This window comes from Nothoprocta perdicaria, unplaced genomic scaffold, assembly GCF_003342845.1.
Source record: "Nothoprocta perdicaria isolate Ctin4 unplaced genomic scaffold, notPer1 scaffold_0, whole genome shotgun sequence".
In the NCBI taxonomy this organism is placed as follows: domain Eukaryota; kingdom Metazoa; phylum Chordata; class Aves; order Tinamiformes; family Tinamidae; genus Nothoprocta; species Nothoprocta perdicaria.
In genome coordinates, this window is record NW_020454092.1 from 5422558 (window position 1) to 5445219 (window position 22662).

Sequence of the window (22662 nt, forward strand, 5' to 3'; positions counted from 1 at the left end):
GGCCCCGGGCGCCGCCGCCCGCCGCGCTGGCTTTTCTGGCCCTTGGGCGCGCTCCTCCCGAGCGCAGGTGCGCGCCGTTTCCCGCTCCCTTGTCTCCTGTTGCCGCCGCCTTTCCCCGTCGCTCCTTCTCCCTCAAATCCCTGGAAAGTTTCAGGGAGCTCAAAGCGCCTCTGTGCCTGGGCTCCGCTCGGCGGGAGCCGGCGCCCTGCCGTGCAGACCGGGAAAGCTCCTGCYCTGCCTTTCCCACAGGTGTCTGAGCGAACTGACGAAACTCGCGTTCCCAAACGTCCACAGAAACGCTTAGCCGCGACTTTGTCCTCCCGCGGAGATCACTGCTAGCTGGTTCTGAYATTCAGCTTTCTAACAGGTTTCCAAAGTGAAGTGCGCTGCCTCCTGCTAGTGCTCCGTGGAGCAGGCATGGCCCTGTTAAAGGTGCACGGGCCCGTGCGGATGCGCAGCATGCAGACCGGGATCACCAAGTGGAAAGAAGGGAGCTTCGAAATTGTGGAGAAGGACAACAAAGTGATCCTGGTGGTTCACTACAACGTCGGAGGAATTCCAAAGACATTTCAGGTACGCCAAATGCTCCTGCTTTTCTTTGAACAGTGCGTGAATTGTGCCCTTTTTTGAGCAGTTATCCTCTTTGAGGCTATTAAGAGTCACATAAACTTCCCTCTGTCCCTGTTTCTTGTTCCTCTTTTCCTCAACACTAATCCCGTTGTGTAGCTCCGTTGGGAATTATTCAGGTGTATTGTTAAAGGATCTGCCGAGGTTAGCACGGAGCATACAGTTGGCTAGAAAGAAGTGAAAAGCAGGGGAAAGATCACCACGGCATTCGGTATCTTGTCTCACGTGTTTAGATTTTGGGGACACAGAGCCTTTCTCTTACTGAGAGGTTTGCAGGATCTAGAGGTGAAGCTGCATATAAGCCTAAAGGGTTGCACCTGTGCTGGAAGCTCTCCCAGCTGAGGAATATCAGTGTTAAGGTACCTGCAGCCTTTCTGTTCCTTTATGCAAGGCTGCTGTACTAGGTGCAGTCCTATAGTCCTGCCCAGTTTTAGGTTTCAGCTGTGCCAGGCAGTGCRGTTTCCTCACCGCAGAACTGATGTACTGGGATTCTCTTCCTGTGTTCAACCTAAACACTTTCTTTTCTTTTCATTTGTAATAGGCAAGTACTATTTTGCACATCACTTCTGCTAGGTCTTTCTTTTATTTAAGAAATAACTATGTAACTTAAAAAGGTAGAGGAAAGAAGCAGGTTAAAAAAGAAACTCCCTATCAGTTACTATGTTGTAACAGCCTTAACTGACCTAAGTGTTTTCTTCTGCTTTTTCTTGCAAACTCTGAGCACTAATGTTCATCAAGCCTTTCTTCAAGCCACTTCTATGTGTAGACTTGGTGAACGCTAGTTCATTTTTATTTCTGAAACGTCAGAGTTTGTTGTCCTTGTGTGCTGCAAAGCCTCAACAACCAACCTAACGTGACAATTAGCAGGTAGATCATTGTGTGTTGCTTTCAAACCAAGGCATAAGGCAGTGATTGGTGGATGGTGGCTACCTCTTGGATAGTGGCTACCTCTGTTATTGTTACTGGAAAACGTTAAGAATGGTTTATCTTRCTTTACTTACATTTACTTTAATCCCGTGTTAGGCTGTGCTGCCCTGAGAGGAGCACTCACTTTCTTGGCCGCTGCCATCCCTGGTGCTGGTTCCCCAGTGCTGCTGCCTRCCTTGTTAGGCATTAAGCCTGACCTGAAGGGCAGCTCTGCAGGGAGATCCGGCCTCTGGAAAGGGTGACCCTGGCCCAAGGGGACAGGTCCTGCTCCCAGCCTCTCGCCTCTGCTGGCTCTGGCTCTTGGCAGGTCTCTCTGGGAGCCACTTCATTTCATGGGCTTGGCAGAGAGCTAGTTCAGAATGAGTAGAGGTGTTTTACCTGAATTAGGGAAGGGACCAGGTGCCAGATCTAGAGGCACCTCTAGCTGAGTTTGATGGGGCGACATGGACCATGTAGCTAGGAAGGCAGTGAAGGGGGAGGAAGTGAGCAGCCCCTTCCTTAGACCAATTTGGTGTATTTGGACTTATTTTTCAGCTGGATCTGCTTTCTGGTCTTGCACATGATGCATCAACACAGACACTAGTGTGAGGAAAAGAGCACATGTGGGAATGAGCAGCAGGCAGGAGGGCAGACTGCTCCTTGGCTGGAGTTTACAACAGCCCCAGTTCCTCAGTGTGTTCTCACAAACGATTACAGCTGTGACACATATCTCTAAATCTGCTTTAGAAGTTGCATTCTTTCTTTGTTAACACATTGCTCTGGGAGTACAATAGGGCCTTTCTCTACCTTTATTTTTTTTTCTAAATTTGTTTCTGAAATAAACCAGAAGATTAGATCCAGTATTATATTTCTTTCCATGGTCACTAGTGTGTCATCAAACTTCTTRCAGAAGATGATGTATTTGAGACATTTACCATCCAGCACAAGCTGGTCAGGTAGTTTAGAGAGTACTAAAAGAACTCTTTCATTTACCGCTCCGTCCCACGACTTGGTTGAGCCATAGCAGGTGCATGGAGAGTATACACAGTGTCCTCTCACGACAGCATTTTGAGTTGAAATGATTGCTCTGAGTTGGGATGGYGAAGTGACTCTGATCCCTTTGCATTTGGTTCCACATCTTAAGCAAGGGTGAGAAATGTGAAGCCTCTTTTCAGTTCTCGACTCTTTGAAAATGTTTTTTAGCTTTTTAGGCCAAGAATAGTGGCAAAAAGTATTACAGAAGTGTAATTTTCCCAGCAGAAAAAAACCTTTAGTTTCTTATTGAAGAAATCCAGCCTCTCAAAAGACTGCTGGCAGATCTAGATTGGCTTCCCAAAAAGCTGGGGATCTGCAGTGGATGTGAATCTCACTGTGGAAGTGGTGTGCATTTTACCTATTYTACTTATATTCTATGTTTGTCAACTTAAATTGAAACAAAAATCAAGAATCTATTTTAATTTGTGTACATTTTGCGAGAAGCAGCCCCTGGCACACGATAGCAAAACTTTGGTGTGAGTTTTAGTTGGCATTTGTTGATTTAACATCATTATTTGTGTTGCTGGTGTGGCAGCCCGTATCACCGTGTGGCATATCTCAGGGTGCAGATAGCTGAGTTAGAAGAAGCCTCCAGTCTCATGGGAGCTGCACAGGGATGCAGCTGTCGGTGACCTTGGCTGTGGTTTCCAGGCTTGTTTGAGCACTGTGTGAGCAGAGCAATAAACTGGCGTGGAGCTTAGTGCCTCCTCTGAGGCAAGGCCAAAGAAGTCACTAGTAAAATAAAGAATTAAGTGAAGGACAAGGGAATTTAACGTGTGAATATGCTTAGGTATATATCATGACAACTGYATTTATCCAGAAGATGTAGCATACTCTTTTGTTGCTTCTTTTTTAAGAGTTTTGAGTTTTTATTTTAAGAGTTACCCTTAACCTGCATGGATAGAAATGCTGCTAAATGACCAATTTCTTGTAGGTTACTTGTCAGGAAGCAACAACTATAGAATAATACAGAATAAAATAACAGGCAGTATTAGGGAGCCTCTTAAAGTTGTTCTTGGGATTGACAATAACCCTGAAACTTTTGATATCACTTAACTRTTTTAATGTTGCATATAGACTAGGTATGTCTCTTACTGATTTATTTCCTAACCAGATTATTTCAGCTATGTCAAATCTGCTTTTTCTGAGAGCAAATTTTAACTAAATGGAAGTTTGAACTTAATATTTGAAACTCAAAACTTTTAAATTTCACCATCATAAATAATAATTCAAACTTTGTGTAGAAGTCTGACGGCTAAGTGGAGCTGCATGAAGCTCTTAGCCCTCTACATGCAGAAATGTTACAGCAAAGTAAGTTTCAGAAAGCCTAGCCAGGAATATAGAGACCGTTCAGCTCTAGTGACAGTCCTTTTGCTTCTGTCTGTTTCCAGAATACCTGATTGCATTAATTCTGTGAGGTTGAATATTTGTTCAAAAAGAAGCAGAGGAGAGCACTTCTGTGTGAGCGCCTCTTATTCTCCTGACGTGAAGTGTTTCRTTTGAATGCATTAGTGCTTTGGTCCTTTTCAATTGGATTTTGTTTATAGTTGCTTTTCCCTTTCAGCTAAGCCATAATATTAAAACTGTGACCTTACGACCAAATGGTAGAAAACTGTGCTGTCTGATGCTAACGCTAAAGGATACCAGTTTCCTGACAATTGATAAGGTACCACTTAAAGACGCAAATGAAATGCGGATGTATTTGGATGCCGTCCTTCAGGACAAGGTTCATACTGGTAAGTACAATTATAAATCATACTAATGGCAGGCTGGGGAAGGGTGAAGGCTGTGTTTTCTTTTTTTTTCAGAAAGAAATGGCTTTTCTTTAGCCATTTTGTCCTCCTTTTCTTACAAGCTTTCTTTGCATGTTGCATTTGTATAAGTGCTCCTTTTTGGCCTTGAACCCAAATATTTGTTACCCACCTTTCTCATGGTGTTCCTTTGTCATGCTCAACAAGGAGCAGAAAATAAGCTTGGACTTGCTGTTTATGTTATAAACACATGCGTGCTTGAAAAACTCTTACCTGTTTATTGCCTGTACAAAAACTCATCTCCATTTTATTTTTCCCTTTCACTTAATTTGTTTTTATCTTATAAGGGTAGGGACTCTAGTGCCCATTAAATAAACAACCAATATAAGAACGGTTTATAAAAACAAGCTTATATCTGTGCTCTCAGAATGTTGTACTGTCTGGAAATCTGCYGTGTTTCATTCAAGTTGAACTGTAAATAACATTCTCACAAGTAAGAATGCAAGTCAAACAACAAACTAAATGTTGTGTGATTTCCCTGTCAGCTGGGAAACCCTCTCAGGGATCTGGCAGCTTTGGAGGAGTGCTGGGCAGCAGGACCACACAGAAGGAAGCTAATAGACAATTCTCCTATATAGAAAACCAGGTTTGTTAAACTGTTAAAGTTCACATTTTTCCCCTTCTCTGATTTCCTTCTTTTTTTTTTTTTTCCTTCTCCTTTCTTCCTCTTCCAGTTTTATTGTGCATTGTAACTGTAGTGTAAATACTCATTTTGCATTCAAAGTCTTCGTAATCCATAGGATTTGGAAGAGATGTTTATGGGATGTTGTGGCAACAGTGTCACCTATTGCTCGTGTCTGTGGAAAGTCAGTGTCTGTCTGTGTAAGACCACTGAGCAATCATTCAGGCAAAGGAGAAATAGAGGGGTAAAATATCTGCTGGAGGTGTCTATGTCGCATAGTTCTGAATATCTCTGTGTTTATAATGAACAGCCAAAATACAGTGTATCTGGGCTTGTCAAAGTCAGTGTAATGAGCAGATTTCAGCCAAATGTCTGCATTCAAAAGCTTCTGGTCACATTTTTGTAAAATAGTTATTGAATTGGTACCATTCTGCTCYATTTTTCATGTAAATGTCCCAGACTTCTATTTCTCCTTTTTTCCTTCCATAATATAAATCTCTTGAGGTGCCTACAGGCTTTAATTTACATGGTTATCTCTGTGAATATACTTTTATTGTAGCCCTGAGGGAAAGTTCTTTTGACATTGTCCCAAAACAAATTTTACRTGTTGCTTAGACCTTTTAGTATCAGATTCCTTTAAGACTGTATATACAGTAGAAAGTTTAGACATGTTTAGTTTTCAAGAGTAAAACTTAYGAAAACTTAGGCAGCTATCAGCTCGTTTTGTGGCATTACATGTGGTGTTGGCTTGAGCCAAAGCTGTTAGGGCATTGTTCTGGGTTTTATATAGATATGTGTGTGTGTGTTTGTATAAACACATATACATATATGTGCATATGTATATTTAATATTATCTGGAATGGTTCTATGRGTAGTCAGAAATTGTGCAGTCTGTCTTTCCATCTTAAAAAAATGTAAAGAGGATTTGAAAAGCAGAAGTCCAGAGAGCTGACTTACCATGAGGAAATGAGAAAGGGATTGGGTTTCCTGGTCGGACTTGTATCTGTTCTATCCAAACATGTGTCTAGTTTTTAAACTCTCACATTTTATTGCAAACAATGTTTTTTTTTTCCTGTTCTGGGGTTCTATAGTGTTCTATAGTGTGGTAAGTAAAGCAGCAGTGTAAATACTTAGACTGAACACGATCATGTTTCTAGTTGTATAGCTCATGTTCTCCACCGTCCCCCTTGGTTTTTGCAGACTCCTCCCAAAAGAGTGAACGTGGAAAGTAAGGATGAAAATCCGTTTCGAAAGGTGTTGGGAACCCCGGCTAGAACGTCAGTTAAGAACTCCCCTGGAACTGGAACACCTAGCAACAGGGTTAACATTTCAGCTTCTCCAGCATCATCAGTCCCTCACAGAACAGGCTTGTTGGAGAATCGGTAAGAACTCTGCTCCTCCACTGGGGTRTGGCTGAAGTTTAACATGCGGTTGAGCTTTGCCTGAGCTACTGCCCTTAGGAGTAGCACTTTGCTTCCTATGGTTCTGCTGTTGCCTTTAACAGGATGTTAGTATGTGCTTTTCTAGCCTCTGGCTGGTCCTGGCATTTGCGCTTCATGAAGAACTTAGTGTACAGAAGAAGCAGTTTTTACTGTACATATTAAAAACCAGATGTTGTGGAAGATAGGTGAAAAATGCATAGAAAGCATTGAGAAGACCTGTTGATTTGGAAGAGGACCATATACTAGTCTTTGGGAAAGAGTGATTTTTTTTCATTTTTTGTTTTTCTGTCATTAGTGATAAAAGGAAAAGAACACAACCTCCTGGTTCAGAAATGAGTGAAGATTATCCTAAAGAGAATGATTCTTCCACGTAAGTAACTGCTAGTTTTGCTTTGTGATTTAAAGGGTTTTTTTATTGTAAATGAAAGTAGTTTTGAAAAGAAAGCTTATTTCTTTTGCCTCAGTGACAATATACAGGCCAGCCACTAATAAAAAGATCATACTGGGTACTTAAATAAAGTTTGCATTCAAGATTAATGAGGGAAGTATAACATATTTGATTTGCAGAAGAATGGCAGACACAAATTTTCTGTTACCTTTTCAGCTGTGCTTGAATTGTCACACACATATATGCATAGCAACTTCACTGAACTTACCTTGACCTTTTCCAAGGCAAAACTCATAAAGGTTAGAACTGCTGTTTGTAAATAAACTCTTTTTGTGCACATTCACATTTCTTCTCAAGTAAAAATTGCTAATTTAAAGTTTATATATTCCGTAGTTGAGTACTAGGAGGGAAATGCTTTAAAACAAGTTGTAGATATTGACCAGGAGTATCCTATATTTTCTATAACCACTCTTGATTTCCATTTGTGTTTATCTGCAGGAATAATAAAGCCCTGAGTGATCCGGCATGGAAATTTTTAAATAGTAGCAGAGAGAAACAGTTGAATCTGAAGCAGGCAGAGGAAAATAGGACATCAGGTAAAATGAACAAAACAAAAAGAAACAGATTAAACCTTCTGGCTTTGGCCAGTACAGTTTTGCTCCTTTCATACCAGTTCAGAAAGCAGCTGCAGAGTTAATTTCATAACCTTTTGCTTACTCTGTGCCATCAACATTCTTGCTCCTTACAGAGCCACATGAGACACAAAGGACTCCCCTCCATTTTTCAAGCCTGCCCTGGTTTGCATCTCACTGCCCACTTTGTGTGAACCCCATCCCTGTACCCATCTGCTGCTGGCAGCCCATGTGTCTTGCTTGGAAATTCAATGAGCTTTCCCCTGAGTTGCACCTGCCATTAGGAGAGAGGATTCCTGTAAATGTCCAATGAATTCCCTTCCACAATTTTTTTTTTATTCTTAAAACTCTCCTTTGCTAATAATGTCCACGCAAATTTCAGTCTTTAGTTGTACTGAAAATACAGCCTGCTTTGCAGTATTGTCTTGGGGTTTGCTTACATTCCCATATGTTTTCTCCAGCATATGTAGAAGGGGAAGCTCTTTGGGATTGGGACTTTTCTTTGTTATAGTAATTCTACTGGATTCTAGGGTATGACAGGTGTATATAGGATATTAATGTGGATAGTATGTTCATAAGCTGGTAAGCAGCACACCTCAGTTATATCTCCAAATACTGAGCCTCTTTCTTCATAAAAGGAATCCATGCAGGATTTTAGATTTGTGGCAAGTATTAGTGAATGCAGTCTTTTTAGTACAGCTCAGATGGCACAAATATTGCTGGAGGAGCAAGCAAAGTAATTTTTTTTGAATGAAAATCTGGTTTGCTTTTTAAAGACAAAATCTGGAATGCGTGTACCTGCAAGGCAGTTAACAGTGCTGTTAACTTCCTTCATGTGGCTCTGTGTTTGAAAGTTGTGTGGCTTAAACCACTTCAGGCTGGCAAGCAAGGAAGTTTATTCATTGCCCAACCTAATTTAYGCTGTGATTCACTGTAGCAGATGTGATCTTTTTAGCTCTTAGGAGCATATTTTTTTGTTGGTGCCATCTGAGACATTAGATTCTTAGGATCTGACACTAGGATGTTAAAATGATGAAACAATTCTATTCTGCCCCAAGCTATAGTAATTAATTGTGGAATTTGTAGTGGAAGAGAAGCTGTGTTTACTTTTGTATATTTACTTTGAAGCTGAGACCACTGTATTGGAAATCATTGTTGAGTTTTCCATTAGCATGTATTTTATATAATGAGTAAGAGGTGGGCTTTTACTGTGTCTGAGATGGTTATATCAGTAACTTTTTAGTATTATGTATTGCAGTCTGCATATGATACAGATTATGATGTCAAGCATAATCAAATAAGCAAATATATGCTGGGATTTTAATAAAATGCCTTAATAATCAATTCTGGAAAATTATATTTGAGGGTTTCTAAGCCTTTTGGTAAATACTTTTGAATCGAATTACTGGGTTAACTAGAGCAAAATGTCCTGCCTTTCTATTTCTTTTCCAAGGTGTTTTACCACTGCAGTCATCATCCTTTTATGGCAGTAGGTCCTCATCAAAAGACTACTCCACTGGCAGTTCCACTCTGGACAGGTAGGACTGATTGCTTTGCATGGACTGTAAATGGCAGCTCTTTCTTGGGAAATGGGATCTTCAGGTTCCTGTTTATCAGGCTGTTTGCATACAATCTGTTTAGCTTTTATGCATAAAATAAACATTTTTTTTTCTAAAAGTAAAATCTAGGTATTCAGTATGGTTACAGTTTTTCAGGTTGCGTCTATGTACTTAAGCCATTGCTTTTAAGAACTGAATCTTGTAAGAATCTAAARTCATTGGAGCTCTTAYTTTTTTTGATGAGGTTCTGCAAAAWGTGACTTGTTCAAAATCTGTGGTTTTTCTGATTGTTTTAAATAAGCTTTTCTGCTGTGAAAAAGGAAACTTTTCCAGGGTTTTAGCACAGAGATCCATTCCTGTGCAAGAGAAGCCTGGCAGTGCTTGAGAGCCTCCACACTTACCACTGCTTAAGAGGTTTTGGAATAATCTGACATCAAAGTCAAACTTAATGAGGAACAGTCAATAGTTTAGCTGGTGTGATATCTGAACTCCAGAACATGAGACTAAATCCCACCAAAATGATAGTAACTTCATTTTCATTTTTCATGGGTAGATGAGTGATATGGGGCTCTTTTTTATTTTTTTTATAGTAGTATTTCAGTAGTACTAAGAATTACGCATAGGTTGGGATTCTTTTGTTTTAGACACTGTACAATCAGACTGTCAGTGTCTCCCCTTGATAAATGAGATAAAACATCATGGAATAAAGACGCATTGTCTATTTTTATACATGAAAAATTGAGGTCTTGAGTGATTAGATTACCTGATTGGGAGGTCAAAAATGAAGACTTTAGCCTAGATGCGATTTTTAAACAAATCGCATTATTTGTGGTCTAGTACTACAAAATCTTTCTTCCTATCGTACTGCATGAGAAATTGTTAAATGCCTTAAAAATCAAAAGACTTGCTTATTCTGCGTGCATACCTGTGTTTTTGTGGAGATTTAATCAGAGAAGGGGTTTCTTCAATGCTCTGGATAAAATTTTTCCGTCGTGTTATAATCCATAAGCCAGTTGTCTCAAGGCTTCTCTAGCCCTTTCCTTCTGTGGTGGTCGAATGCTGGTGTTCTGGACTATAGCTGGGCTATACCAYGGGCTATAAGGAAGGACATTAGAAGTCTTATGCTTATTATCCATTTGTGTTTTTAGGTCTAGTGTATCCAGCCAGACCTCCTCAGCCAAAAGAAGCCTGGGATTTCTTTCTCAGCCTGCACCTCTTTCCGTTAAAAAAATGAGATCTAATCAAGATTAYACAGGGTGGAACAAACCCCGAGTGCCGCTTGCCACCCATCCCCAACAACAGTTACAAGGGTAGGTTACATTTTCTTTTCCTGATGTGCAGGCTTTCATCACCAGAATGTGCACATGCTGGAAAATACATATTTTTAATTCACATCCTGAAAGTTTTAGGTGGTGTAATAATTTCAGGCTACTTGCATTCCTTTCGTATTAATTTCTCTATCATTATTCATATTCCATCTCTATCGTTATTCATTTCTCTGTCGTTTGTGTGTATATACACATGTATTTTAATATTTTTATTGTGGAAATTCTCATAGATGCCTTCCTGGTACATACCTTCTGCTATGAGTTTTTATTTATTATTTCTGACAGGCGGAACAACTCCCCCAGTGAAGAATTGTGTGGGAATGGTTGGGGTGATGGATGTCCTCTATGTTAGTAACACCATGTTTAATAACATCTTATGTTTTCCAGGTTTTCAAACTTGGGAAACACTTGCTACATGAATGCCATTTTACAGTCCTTGTTCTCCATTCAGTCTTTTGCTAATGATTTGCTCAAGCAGGGTATTCCATGGAAAAAAATTCCACTCAATGCACTTATCAGGTAAAATCCGCTTTCTGACATTTCTTTCTAACAATCTTCTCCTTACTTTAGAAGATTGTGGGATTTTTTTTATTTTTTATAGTCCTGTTCCAAYGATGACCTCGACCTCAAATGAGTTTTCAAAATAGTTGAAATATAAAAGATTATTTTCAATTTTCTGGGATGTCTTAATGCAAAACTCCTACAGTACTTACTGTATCAGAAAAGCCATTAGAGCCTTAAAATGAAATAYGATGAGTTTTATTCTGTTGCTCTAAAATCTTGGAAAGCCAGTGAGTATTTCATTGTGTTAACTTCTGCAGACGTTTTGCCCATCTCCTTGCTAAAAAGGATGTCTGCAGCCCTGAAGTTAAGAAAGAGCTGCTGAAGAAGGTGAAAAGTGCCATTTCAGCTACTGCAGAGAGATTTTCTGGGTACATGCAGAATGTGAGTACCATAATCTCCAGAAAAGTCTGGTTTGTTCATTGACAGAATTATGCTGCAGTCCAAGCCAAACTCAGCTGGAAATTCATGAGTTTACCCTGTTTCTAGGACGCACACGAGTTCTTGAGCCAGTGTCTTGATCAGCTGAAGGAAGACATGGAAAAGCTAAACAAAACTTGGAAGAGTGAGCCAGKGCCTAATGATGATAACTCACCGGGACGGGCTTCTGATGACCTCTCAGCTACCAAAGTTTATACTTGTCCAGTTATCAGTAACTTAGAGTTTGAGGTTCAGCATTCTATCATTTGTAAAATGTAAGTACGTCTGAGAGTTTCTGTTCATCATAATTACATTAAAAAGACTTGAAATTTGATTTGATTTTCCATGACTTCATCGGCAGATTACAACTAGAAGCAACAAGCAATATGTTTTCTGCAAAGCTAGGGATTTAGCAAATATTCCCAACTCTAGAAAGGTCGTACTACAAATCACACTGCTAAAAACCTTCTATAATCAACCTCCTACCATTTACCTCTTTCATTATATATTCAGTGTAGTACTTCCATGCTTTTCTCTTTGTACTAATTGACCAAGAATAGGGCTGAAAAGGGGTGCTGGCCAATGTTTYCTTTCAAAAAAGGGAAGATGTGTGGCATTTTTTTTTTGTTTGTTTTTCCTCTGTTCTTCTAAGACCTACTAGGAAAAACGTGGAAAAATGTTCTTTTTGGGATGGGTAATATTTCTATACGTTACTGCAAGAAAAGACACAAACTGCTATTTCTGGCCATTTCCATTCCACAGAGTTTCCGTAGGCACAGATCTTTATGAATATTACTTAGGGGACTAATGAGGCATCCTCAAAAATAATTATATGTAAACTGCATGCAAATAATAATTACTGCGGACTGTATTTTGTTTACTCCCCTCCCCAAAACACAGCAAAACTGAGATTTCTTTTAAAAAGTGCTTTACCTTTTGAGATTGGCCTGGCTTTAAAAAAACTTTATTTCAAGTATATTTATCAGATGTCCATGAGCATATTTTTTTTCCATTTTTAGGTGTGGTGAAACAGTCACTAAGCGAGAGCAGTTTAATGACCTTTCCATTGACCTTCCTCGAAGGAAGAAATTACTTCCGTCTCGATCAATCCAGGATTCCCTTGACCTCTTTTTTCGGGTACGTTAGATCTTACTTATGTTCAGTGTGATTTTTTTTTTAATATATATATTTTTATATATATAATATATACATTATATATTTTTTTCCCTTTGTGGCTCACTGATAGTTTTTATAGCAGTGACTACAAGTTTATGAAAATAACTGGGGTTTGAACATAAACTGTGTGAAGGAGTTCTTTTCCTTAAAATGCCGTGTAGGCATTAACCAGTCCTTAGGATACTGCTGTGAAATAGCTAAATTTATCCATTTTTGTGGTGGAAGAATTGAGACTTAAACAGGAGAAGGAAGACTGTCAGGTTGGGATAATTACTCAATTGCTGCTTCCTCTCCTGGGCTCGAATGCTTCAGCTGCTAATATAATTGGTGTAATTGGCATGGGGAAAATGGTCATACAGGTATATTAATTAAAAAATACTTGCAGTGTGTGTGGATGCTCATCTTTTAAGTAGCCTTACAACACAGGGTTGCTGAAAGCAAAAGCTAAACCCTACCCACAGTGAATTAAGTGATGTATTTTGTTAGTCATCAAAATCAAGTCTTGTCTTGAGGAAAATGTGGTTTTGTGTGATTTTCGTCCTAGTCCCATTACAGATAGAATAACGCATGTGCTGCTTCTGAAAACTGATGKTTTTTTTTCCTTTTTTTCTGTCATTACTGAGATAGTAGTGTTGTTATTTGACCTCACACGTAAAGAATTGAATTAAATTAAAATAATATTGAATTAAATTAAAAGTCATATAAATCCAGCACAGTGATTCTTCTCTCTTTGCTGCTTGTTTAACCCTGCTCTGGAACAGCACGTCTGTGGCAATGAGGATAGCTTTTAGGAAAAAAGTTAGAGCTCTTTAGAAGAAACTTAATGGAAAATTGTTATCCACCAAAGTCTATTAAAGAGAAAATTGAGAGGAGAGAAAACTTGTAAACCTTGCAAAATTTGTCTTCTCTCCTTGGAAGCTCATCCATCTCACTTTACCAGCTATTTCACTGGTCTGTGCCATAGACTTTTGGGGGAAAATATTTCTCATCATCCCAATCTCATTCCACCTGTTACTGTTATTAAATTGTAAGCTTTGCTCCTTGTTCTCCTGTCAGATGCCCCTTTGTTAGGTCATGTTGAAGATTAATATAGTTTTAAACTGTAACTTCTGTTTTGTAGAGTTTCTATGACAGCCAGAAGTGATGTGCCTTCTCTTTGCTTTCTCTCAAGACGTTTGATTTTTTTGTTTGTTTCACTAGTCATTTTTATGTTCTCTTAAATAGGCAGAGGAGATTGAGTATTCCTGTGAGAAATGCAATGGAAAGTCTGCTGTTGTCACACACAAGTTCAACAGGCTTCCCAGGTAAACACTGTCACCTTCTTCTCTCCTGTGTGTGGAAGTGCAAGTCGACCCGCTGCAGAGAAGGAGGCCGGGATAACGATGGGTGACATGTGAAGTGGTCAACATGAGACACATGTGGCTGCTTTTCCTGGCCCAGTTCCCTGGAGGCACAGGCTCCTCGTGCTGCTCCTGCCTTTTCCTCTACAGAAGCTCTGTGCATTGCCCCTTGGGCAACCTCTATGACACTTCTTTCCTCCCTGTCATTACACAAGGAGCTCTTTTGTTTTCCCCCTTGCACTTAGGGYTTGGGATAGTGGAAAAAAGCCTTGGCAAAGGTGGAGGCCATAAGTATATTCTGGATTTTAGTATTTTATATGCAATATACCTGGTGGACAGGATTGAACTGGAGCTGTTACTACCGCAAGGCTTGGAGGATTTGGTTTGGTCACTGCTTTCTGTGCTGATGCTTGTTCTTTCTGTCTCAGTAAGCACTTCAAGGTTTGATGGCCTGTCAATACTTTCTAACCTTGTGTCTGGGTTTAATTCATTACTTGGCTTGGAAGTGCTGGAGGTGAAGATGATGTATGGATGTGGATGGTAGGGATGATTTTTGTCTGCCCTGTATCCTTGTCATGTGAATACTCATACAGAACCCAATAACTTAGTTTTCTGGTAAAGCATAGCTTGTATTTTGCTTAAATAGCATATGCACCATGCTAGCAGAGTAAAACCCTTTCAGAGTTTTTGGATATTAGCCCAGTACAAGAGGTGATTGTGGTGTTAGACAGCTTTACTGAGCACAGCTGCCTCCCAGAAGGATCCTGATGAAAACATGCTGTGCTTGCACTCCCCTCAGGCGGGAGCCATCCCGGCTGTGTTGTGTTGCCTACGATCTGAATGCCCTAAAAATGACTGGTTAGGGGACCACCTCTCACACAGAGTTGGAAAAATTAGGTGAACATATTTTGTAAACAGGGCTACTTGGATTTTCAGATTTTCTTTTCTTCTGTCTTGCGCATAATGCTGTCATTTATACCTCTCATATCTTTCAGGGTCCTGATTCTTCATCTAAAAAGATACAGCTTCAATGTAGCATTATCTCTCAATCATAAAGTTGGGCAGCAGGTGGTTATTCCAAGATACTTGACGCTGCTTTCCCACTGTACGGAAAGCACTCGGCTGCCCCTGACCCTAGGATGGAGCGCCCATTCTGCAATGTAAGTGTACGACCCACGCCTGATCTGTGCCGTATTCCTGGGGTTAAGAACATGTGCTGTGAGGGAAGCAGTGGTCAGGTATACTCCAGATGAGCTCTGCAAACTTCACAGGCATCACAATTTGATAGTTAATTTGGTATTTTTGTTATGCTCTGCTAGTTCATAATGATGCCAGTATAAGAATCCATACAGGAAGAAAGTGTTACACAAGTGGTAGGAAGACTTATGAGAAGACTACTCAGTAAAGTGGAAATATTCTGTCTGATTTAGGTTAACCTTCATTTCACAGTGTGCTTAACTCTGCTCAGGACGTATAAAATTCTACCTTTATCTGCAGACTTCCCCTTCTACCTCATATAAGTGTGAGGGTATGTGCCACATATGTGTGGCATATATGTGCCACTAGCATCTGAGGATATCTGAATGTTTTCTAGCAGTTTGTTTGAACACTGGAAATCTGCACCTCCTAAACATAACAAATATGTTAAGCTAACCTGAACAAAAAAACCTTGGAATATGCTTGAAACAGATTTTCAGTGGCATTTTTTAGTTGTTGAACTAGTCTGGTTATCAAAAGAGTAGAATAGGGTGAGAGGACTGGAAAAGAGCAGCCCTGGTTTGAGGGGAAGACTGGAGAGTGTTTCTGCACAAGCATCTGTTGGGTGGATATATGTGTAGAGATAGTGATGGATTTGAAGGAGCCCATGAGAAGATCTAATGGAGCAGGAAGCTTATTTAGAGGAATCTACGTGAGGGAGAAGGAACAGAGACATGGGACATGCCAGAAAACCGGCTAATCCAGACACCACCAGGAGACTCTGGTTTGGGAGCAGGAACTCAAGTGTTGGTGGGAAAAAAAGGAGGAATGAATTGTCTTGACATGGGAACCCCACACGTTTAATTTCAGAGTTTGTCCCTAAGGGTACATCACTAAGAAATGAATCAAGTTGAAAGGGTTACATGTGTGTTTGAAAGACTGTTGTATATTTATAGCATCGTGGAGTTACTGCTCTAATCTAAGCAATTAGCAAGTACATAATGGCATTCTACTTGCTGCTTTGGCCGTAGATTTGCATGCATAGCAGACAAGTAAACACTTATCTTTTTGAAGCCTGTARCTGCTGCAATTAATACTTTGCTTTTTTTTCATAGTTCCCGGCCGTTGAAAGCCTCCCAAATGGTGAATTCCTGTACTGTAAGCACTTCCACACCTTGTAGGTGAGTTGTAGCTCTRAATTCCCATGGCTTTGGGTTTTGTGGAATAACTCTAAAGATATAACTTGAATTAGAAAATATCCTTTTATTTTTAGTTTTTCTGTTGTAAAAAATAGTTCTACCTACTGTTGATATGATCTCATTAGCATTTCTCTGGAAAACTTTTGGAGATTTTTAAGTAGGCAAAGATTACATTTTTCAAGGGGAAAATGACTGCCAGAAAAACTGGATATAGTTTTGGGCTTTTTTTGGCAATTTGATATTGCCAGCCATCTTAAGCTGTCTTGCATTCATAGTTGCAAGTTTTTTAAAGAAGCAAAGTGTTGTCTAATTCTGCAGCCTAGCTCTATGTTCTCTTCTTATTTATGGAGTCCTGATGGGTGTTCTGGGAACAGGTGGTGAATTCCTCGAGTTTATTTCTAAGAGGCGAGAAGGGATTATTTTTATAGGCCCTTTGAAAGGCCAGTTTTTGACACAACGGAAAATATGATAATCATACTGGGTATTTTTGCACTGGGGAATGCATGTAGACCAGATTTCTTAATTTGGCAGAAATTACGAACCTAGACTCTCTTGCTTTTATCTCTCATAGAAGTAAGAAGTAATTCTAGCATAATAAAAGGCTGAACTGGAAACTGCAAAATTAATGCAAGTTTGCAGTGCTTATATCCTAGTAACAGTTTTGGAAATCCTATGTCCAAGCTGGTGAATTTAAGAAATCCACTCGTTTGTGATGACTTTTACATGTTACTGTGGGCTGAATGAAATGAATATAGGCCAGGTTTGTTGGGCAATAGAGAAAAGCAGATTCTTGGCTTGTGGACTTGCTTCTGCTAGTTCTTGGAATTCATACCTTGTGGAAGCAAAAGGTAACACGTGGGACACCAGCAGGTAGGCTAGTAAATTGACCTGTTGGGTAGGTAGGTGCCTGTAGYTTCTAAGGATGTAAGTTGGTATTTCAGGCCTGAGGAAGCTGTGTCCAACAGAACATCTCTCTTCTAAAACCCCTGCCCGCTGTAGTAATAAACTTGTCACCAGCTGCCCTTGGTTCCCCAAACTGAACTGCCCTCCAGTGCGAATGCTGAGTCGAACAGAGTTGTTTTTAAAACTGAGTTGTGTGATTATATAGGGTTTTATAGATGTGTTTTTTAATTCACAGAAAATACACGTTCAAGTCAAAGAGCTCCACAGCACTCTATGTAGATTCTGACAGTGACGATGAGCCGTTGAAGCGCTCTGTTGCTCACAGCCAAAGGCTGTGTACCATACAGAGCAGAGAGCAGCAGCAACTACAAGAAGAGCCAGAAAAGGTAAGGGGAAAACTAGAATCTTTCTTATACATGAATTTTATATGTGCTCACCCCTGGCCTGTGCTTTCCCTAGCATAGACTGCAAGTAAAACTGATGGAAGATAATTTTTTCTCCTAATTAGCACTGTGATGCAGAAAGGGAGTGCTTTGCCCTGTCAGCTAATTGACCTCTCTCTACAGTTGTCTTGGGTTCCCCCTGGAAGCAGAGGTAATTGTGCTGCGACTGCGCTTGGATCCTTGGGTTGTCTCTGGCAGCTGCTTAGTGGTTTTGTGAGCCCCTTGGGTACCTAATGATGCTTCCAGACTGAAATATGGTAGGCTGTTGATAAGAGTAAAATTCTCAATTAAATTAGAGCCATTGCAAGCTGGTTTGGGCCGTATCCATAATTGCTCTAAGTTCTTGCACATCACACAACCTATGTCCCCTGTCGAGTGTGTCTTCTCAAAAACTTTTAGAAACTGAAGCAAGTAGTTTTTGGAAGGGKGCATGTACACGTGTGCGAAGATCCAGTTGCCTGATGCTAGGACATAGTTAACTTCACACTGCCTCTGAGTTTTTTTGTTGGGACCAGCATTGATGATGATGATGTGGGGTTTTTGCTTTGGATTTGGTTGTTTGGATTGGGCAGAGGGGAACCTTGATCAGGGCAATATATGAGCAAATAGAGGAATTCTCTGGGGAAGGATGATGACGTGAAAGGGTAAGAAAGAAACATAAAGGGTTTTGCTTTGCAGTACCACTTCTTCTCTTGGAGGGCTGCAGGCCTGGTGCACAGGGAGCCCTGTGTCTCAGCTGCTGTACAGCTTTTTACAGTACTCATGGGATACTTTAATCAAGTACAGAAAAGTGGCCTTGATGGYGTAAGGGACAGGCATAAAGCTGCCTGGACAGCAGTACTCAGAGGAGTAACACCCCGCAGTTTCCAGTCCCATGGGAGGAACAAACCGRGGGGCTGAGTATCCTGGTCTGGTCAGCGTTTAATAAATCAACAGAGAATTTGATTATTAAATTTGCACGAGAGCCAGAACTGGGGAGGACTTCAAGTGCGTTAAAGCTGACAACTACAGTTAAGAATGATCTTGAATCTGAGAAATTGCCTAAAAATAGGAGGGACATCTCAGCAGGGACAAGCTCAGGGTCCTAATCTTAGCAGGACTAATCAACTGTGTAAATGCAGGATGGGAACAGCTGGCAGTGTGGAAGGACTCCCGAGAGGAGCTCGGGATGGCAGTGCCAGACTGCTCGGAATAGTCAAGTGCTAGGGGCTGTATAGACAGGAGCGGAGCCTGCAGACTGCATGGAGTGACCCTCCTTTTTTCCCTTGGAAATGAGCTTTAGCTGGAGAGCTGTATCCTGCTTTGGAATCCTTCAGATCCCAGTGAAGTTATAGATTGATTAATTGGGGAGGTATCAGGGAGGGGAAAAAAAATTAGGCAGATTTCTGGGGAGTCAGCAAGCCAGTGAATTTGTGTTGTTCAGTTTTAAGGAGAAACCAGAGCAAGATATTTATCTTGAAGGAAAGGGAAGAAATGGTTGCAAGCWTTGGGATTGTTTTCCTTGTCCATGATGGAAAGAATAAGACACAGCAGATTTAAACTGTAGTCAGTAGTTTTTAGGTTAAACATTAGGGAAAGCTTCATAATAATAAGAGTATGAAATGGCAACCCGTTTGCTTGAAGAGTAGAACCTTCCTGAGTGACATTATCTGTAGCTGGCTGAGGGGAGAAGTACCTAGCTTGTCTTTTGAAGTCCCTTCTCTCTATAGAGAAGGATTCCAAACCGCTTTAGAGGATTCTTCAAGCTTGTTTGTGAGGAAGCTTAGGGAATAAAGTCTATTAATTTGACTAACAAATTAATTATAGTCTTCCCAGACTGTTGTGGGAAAGAGACAGTGGCAGTGATGATTCTGCATACATTTRTTGTTTTTTGTCCCTACTAGCAACTCCTCAACCACAGAGCTCTCCAGCAGTCTCCTCTAGTGAACCATATCCTCTCTCTAGATGTTATGCTGGGCAGACCTGGTCTTAATCTTTGCAAGTGGCATTACCAGGGCTGCACCAGGAACACTGCTGTGCTGCTCACTGCTGCATGGTGGTGTGAGGGACCTGGTAATTCCTGCGCACAGCCAGTGTATCCCGTGACACTCCTTGCAAAAAGGTGCCCCCTTGCACGAGAGCAGCAGCAGTCACAGTAGATTGTCAGGGCAGTAGCAGTTATTAAGCTAATGTGGACAGAATTGTGATTTCTGGGATTTTGGTCTCTGCAGGTAAAATAATATTTTAAGTACTTTTTAAATTATGCCTATTTAATGCAGCCTGCGTTAGAACATAATCTACTTAAACCCCATGCAAATAATTTCTATTAGAAAAGTCATATTCAAATAWTGTACAGTTGTTGCCAAGCCTTTAAAGTCCATCCGCTGAATTAGTGGTAGCTGTTGGCAGGGTGCCTGGAACTAGAGTTTACTGAAGAGCTAAATCAGTTTTCATGTTAGCAGTTTCCTCTACAGGTGCAGAGGGAGAAATCAGAAAGCTTAAARAGCAGCTATTCTGCTTTCTTTGTACAGTGCATGAACAAATGTGAGGGGAGAGATTAAAATCTGTCCGTATTAAATCTTGAAGGACCTGATGGCTAGAAATAGGTGATTTCGTTGGCTAATTCATTTGGTGGTATTGTTTGAWAAGCCAGTTTTAATGTGAAATGTTTGCTAATTGAGATTTGTCCTGCTCTCAAAGTCTTGTATCTAAGTAACAAACAGCAGTAAAAGTACATATTTCTGTTTATTTTTGCTGCATTCTGGGTTCCATACAAATGCATTTGAAGCAAGACCTAGATAAATATATTCTCTTAGGAAACTTTAAATAAATCTAAGCATGTGATAACCAATATAATTACTTATATGTGTATACATGAAAGTGAACTTCCTTATTAGCAATTAATATCAAGTTGATTTAAATGACTGTATTGTTTGCAAATCAATATGGCTTAACAGTTTATAAGTATATGCTTCAGAAAAATATCTAAAATGGAAATAATGCACATCTAGATTAAAGTATTTCTCCCACTTTCTATTTTAAAGTCTTTCTATTCTCCTTTAGCTCCTATCTGATTTGCTGAGTTTTGCCCCCCAGCTTGTCATGGCAAGTCTACAGCATATCTTAAATAAAGCTATTTTTAATTCTTCCTTCTACCAGCCCAAGTTCAAGTCTTGTTCTTCCAAACCCAGATTCAAGCTGATTTACTTTGATGTTACTGCTTCATCCTGCTTTGTTACTAAACTTACAATTTCATTCCTTTTGCCTCAGTATTTTAGCACTGAGTTGCTAAAGGCTGGAGGATTCCTCAGAACTTGAAGGTGGAGCACACGGGATGAAGAAAAGGAAGGAGAGGGGAAGGGTTGTCTTGTTTATATTAATGCACAGGGCCTGTAAAAACTGGTTGTAGTTTATAATTAAAATATCAGTCCTTGGAGTGGATGTAGCTCCAAAGGTTGCATCTCACGTTGAGTCTTATAACTATCTGTTTAATGTTGGCAGAGCCAAACTCCCACTCCCTAGGGTTAATCAAAAAAAAATCCACAGAAATGCAAAGCTTGTGTTATATGCCTGTTTATTCAAGTATTTAATCGTAACTCCATTCATCTGTAGGGTTCAAAAAGAAGTAAAATGGAGTGTGATAAACCGGAGCTAGGAAATGCTGGTTTTGATGGGATGAGTGAAGATGAGCTGCTAGCAGCTGTCTTGGAGATTAGCAAAAGGGAAGCTTCCCTGTCTCTGAGCCATGATGAAGATAAGCCCACAAGCAGCCCAGACACTGGTTTTGGAGAGGATGAAATTCAGGAATTGCCAGAAAACCTGGAATCTGTGGAGGTGGAGAAACCCAAAGCAGCATTAGAAACGGGTAAGGTGAAGTAACTGTCTTACCTTGGGCCCCAATGAGCCAAAGCAGGTCACTGATAACAGTGAATTAATAATATGTGATAGCAGAAACGGGATGCAAACGTACTACTGAAACTGCCTGAGCTGCTCAGAGTTTCCTTAGGCTTTCCCTGTATATAAACCTGCTCGTTCATTAAACTGGAAAAGCATTTTCTTGYGTGGTGTCTGTCATCTCTCTGGTAAAGGTAAGCTCATCCAAGGAGGTCATTTCCCTTTTTCTGCACATGCCTCCACTGGTTTCCTTGCTAAAGAAATCAAATTACTAAGATTTATCAGGAGAATAAGAGTTTTTAAACACTATACCTGCTGCAGACCAAGCATCATGGTAGCAGTGTTCAGGTTGCTGGTCTGTGAGAGTCCAGACCAACTGGTCTACAGTAGATAAGACTAGAGTACTTTCATAAATCTGGTTGTTTTCTTCACTAGTTTCTGATGACCTGAGCTCCATCTCTGTGTTTTTCATACTTTTTAATGTGTTGGTAGACCTTTCAGCATAGAGATTCTAGCTGCCTTTCCAAATTATGGTCTCTGGCCTGCAAATATAGTTAACTCCGTGGAGCTTCTGATCCCAGCATGGGGATTGTGATTCTCCCTTTAGCTGAATGAGAAAATTTAGGTGTTTGTCGTTTGAGGTGTAGTCCATGCTTTCAATCAGATTTCTACTTCCGCTAGACTGGGAATAGAGGCAAACAATATCCTTTCCTTTAAGAACTAAATTTTTAACAACAATAATCATCTTAATTATTATCAAAAATTGCACTTGTTTCCCCAGACAACTCTTGAAAACTTCCATTTTGGAAGGGAACATTTAAGAAAAGTAGATCTGTCTAGGCTTATTTGCACACTCCTACATATACTCTGTGTTGTGTAAAAGAAAGATGTGAGAGTGTTGCTACCTACATATCTTTACATTTTCTTTGAGAAGTGTCATGTAATTATTTGAAGTCCATAGTGTGACACGAGAAGTGTGCATTTATTAGAATTATTTTTAATAAAGAATTTGGGTTAACACTCCATATTGCATTCAGCTTTCTGTAAGTGAGTGTGTATGGCCAAACCCAATCCATTACTATTCCAAGCATATGGTTTGGGATCCGCTGAAATACCTATCCGCGTATTTTGAGTTACCAGTTTATGGCAGATGAAAGTTACACATCATGAGTTCACAATCCTATGTTCTATTTAAAGGAA

General features: G+C 40.2%; 1 protein-coding gene across 1 annotated transcript in view; it reads left to right on the forward strand.

The window, feature by feature from the left end:
• Positions 1-370: 370 nt before the first annotated feature.
• Positions 371-22662, forward strand: part of USP37 (ubiquitin specific peptidase 37) — a 30849-nt gene continuing 8557 nt past the window's right edge. Inside the window, exons 1-17 of the mRNA XM_026053543.1 lie at positions 371-573; positions 4133-4304; positions 4865-4965; positions 6202-6383; positions 6739-6813; positions 7330-7427; positions 8917-9001; positions 10171-10332; positions 10738-10869; positions 11172-11295; positions 11401-11606; positions 12351-12468; positions 13732-13811; positions 14843-15007; positions 16160-16225; positions 17382-17532; positions 21181-21433. Coding sequence (XP_025909328.1) covers positions 418-573; positions 4133-4304; positions 4865-4965; positions 6202-6383; positions 6739-6813; positions 7330-7427; positions 8917-9001; positions 10171-10332; positions 10738-10869; positions 11172-11295; positions 11401-11606; positions 12351-12468; positions 13732-13811; positions 14843-15007; positions 16160-16225; positions 17382-17532; positions 21181-21433 — 2326 coding nt within the window. The 5' untranslated portion in view covers positions 371-417. The remainder of the gene's footprint in view (positions 574-4132; positions 4305-4864; positions 4966-6201; positions 6384-6738; positions 6814-7329; positions 7428-8916; positions 9002-10170; positions 10333-10737; positions 10870-11171; positions 11296-11400; positions 11607-12350; positions 12469-13731; positions 13812-14842; positions 15008-16159; positions 16226-17381; positions 17533-21180; positions 21434-22662) is intronic.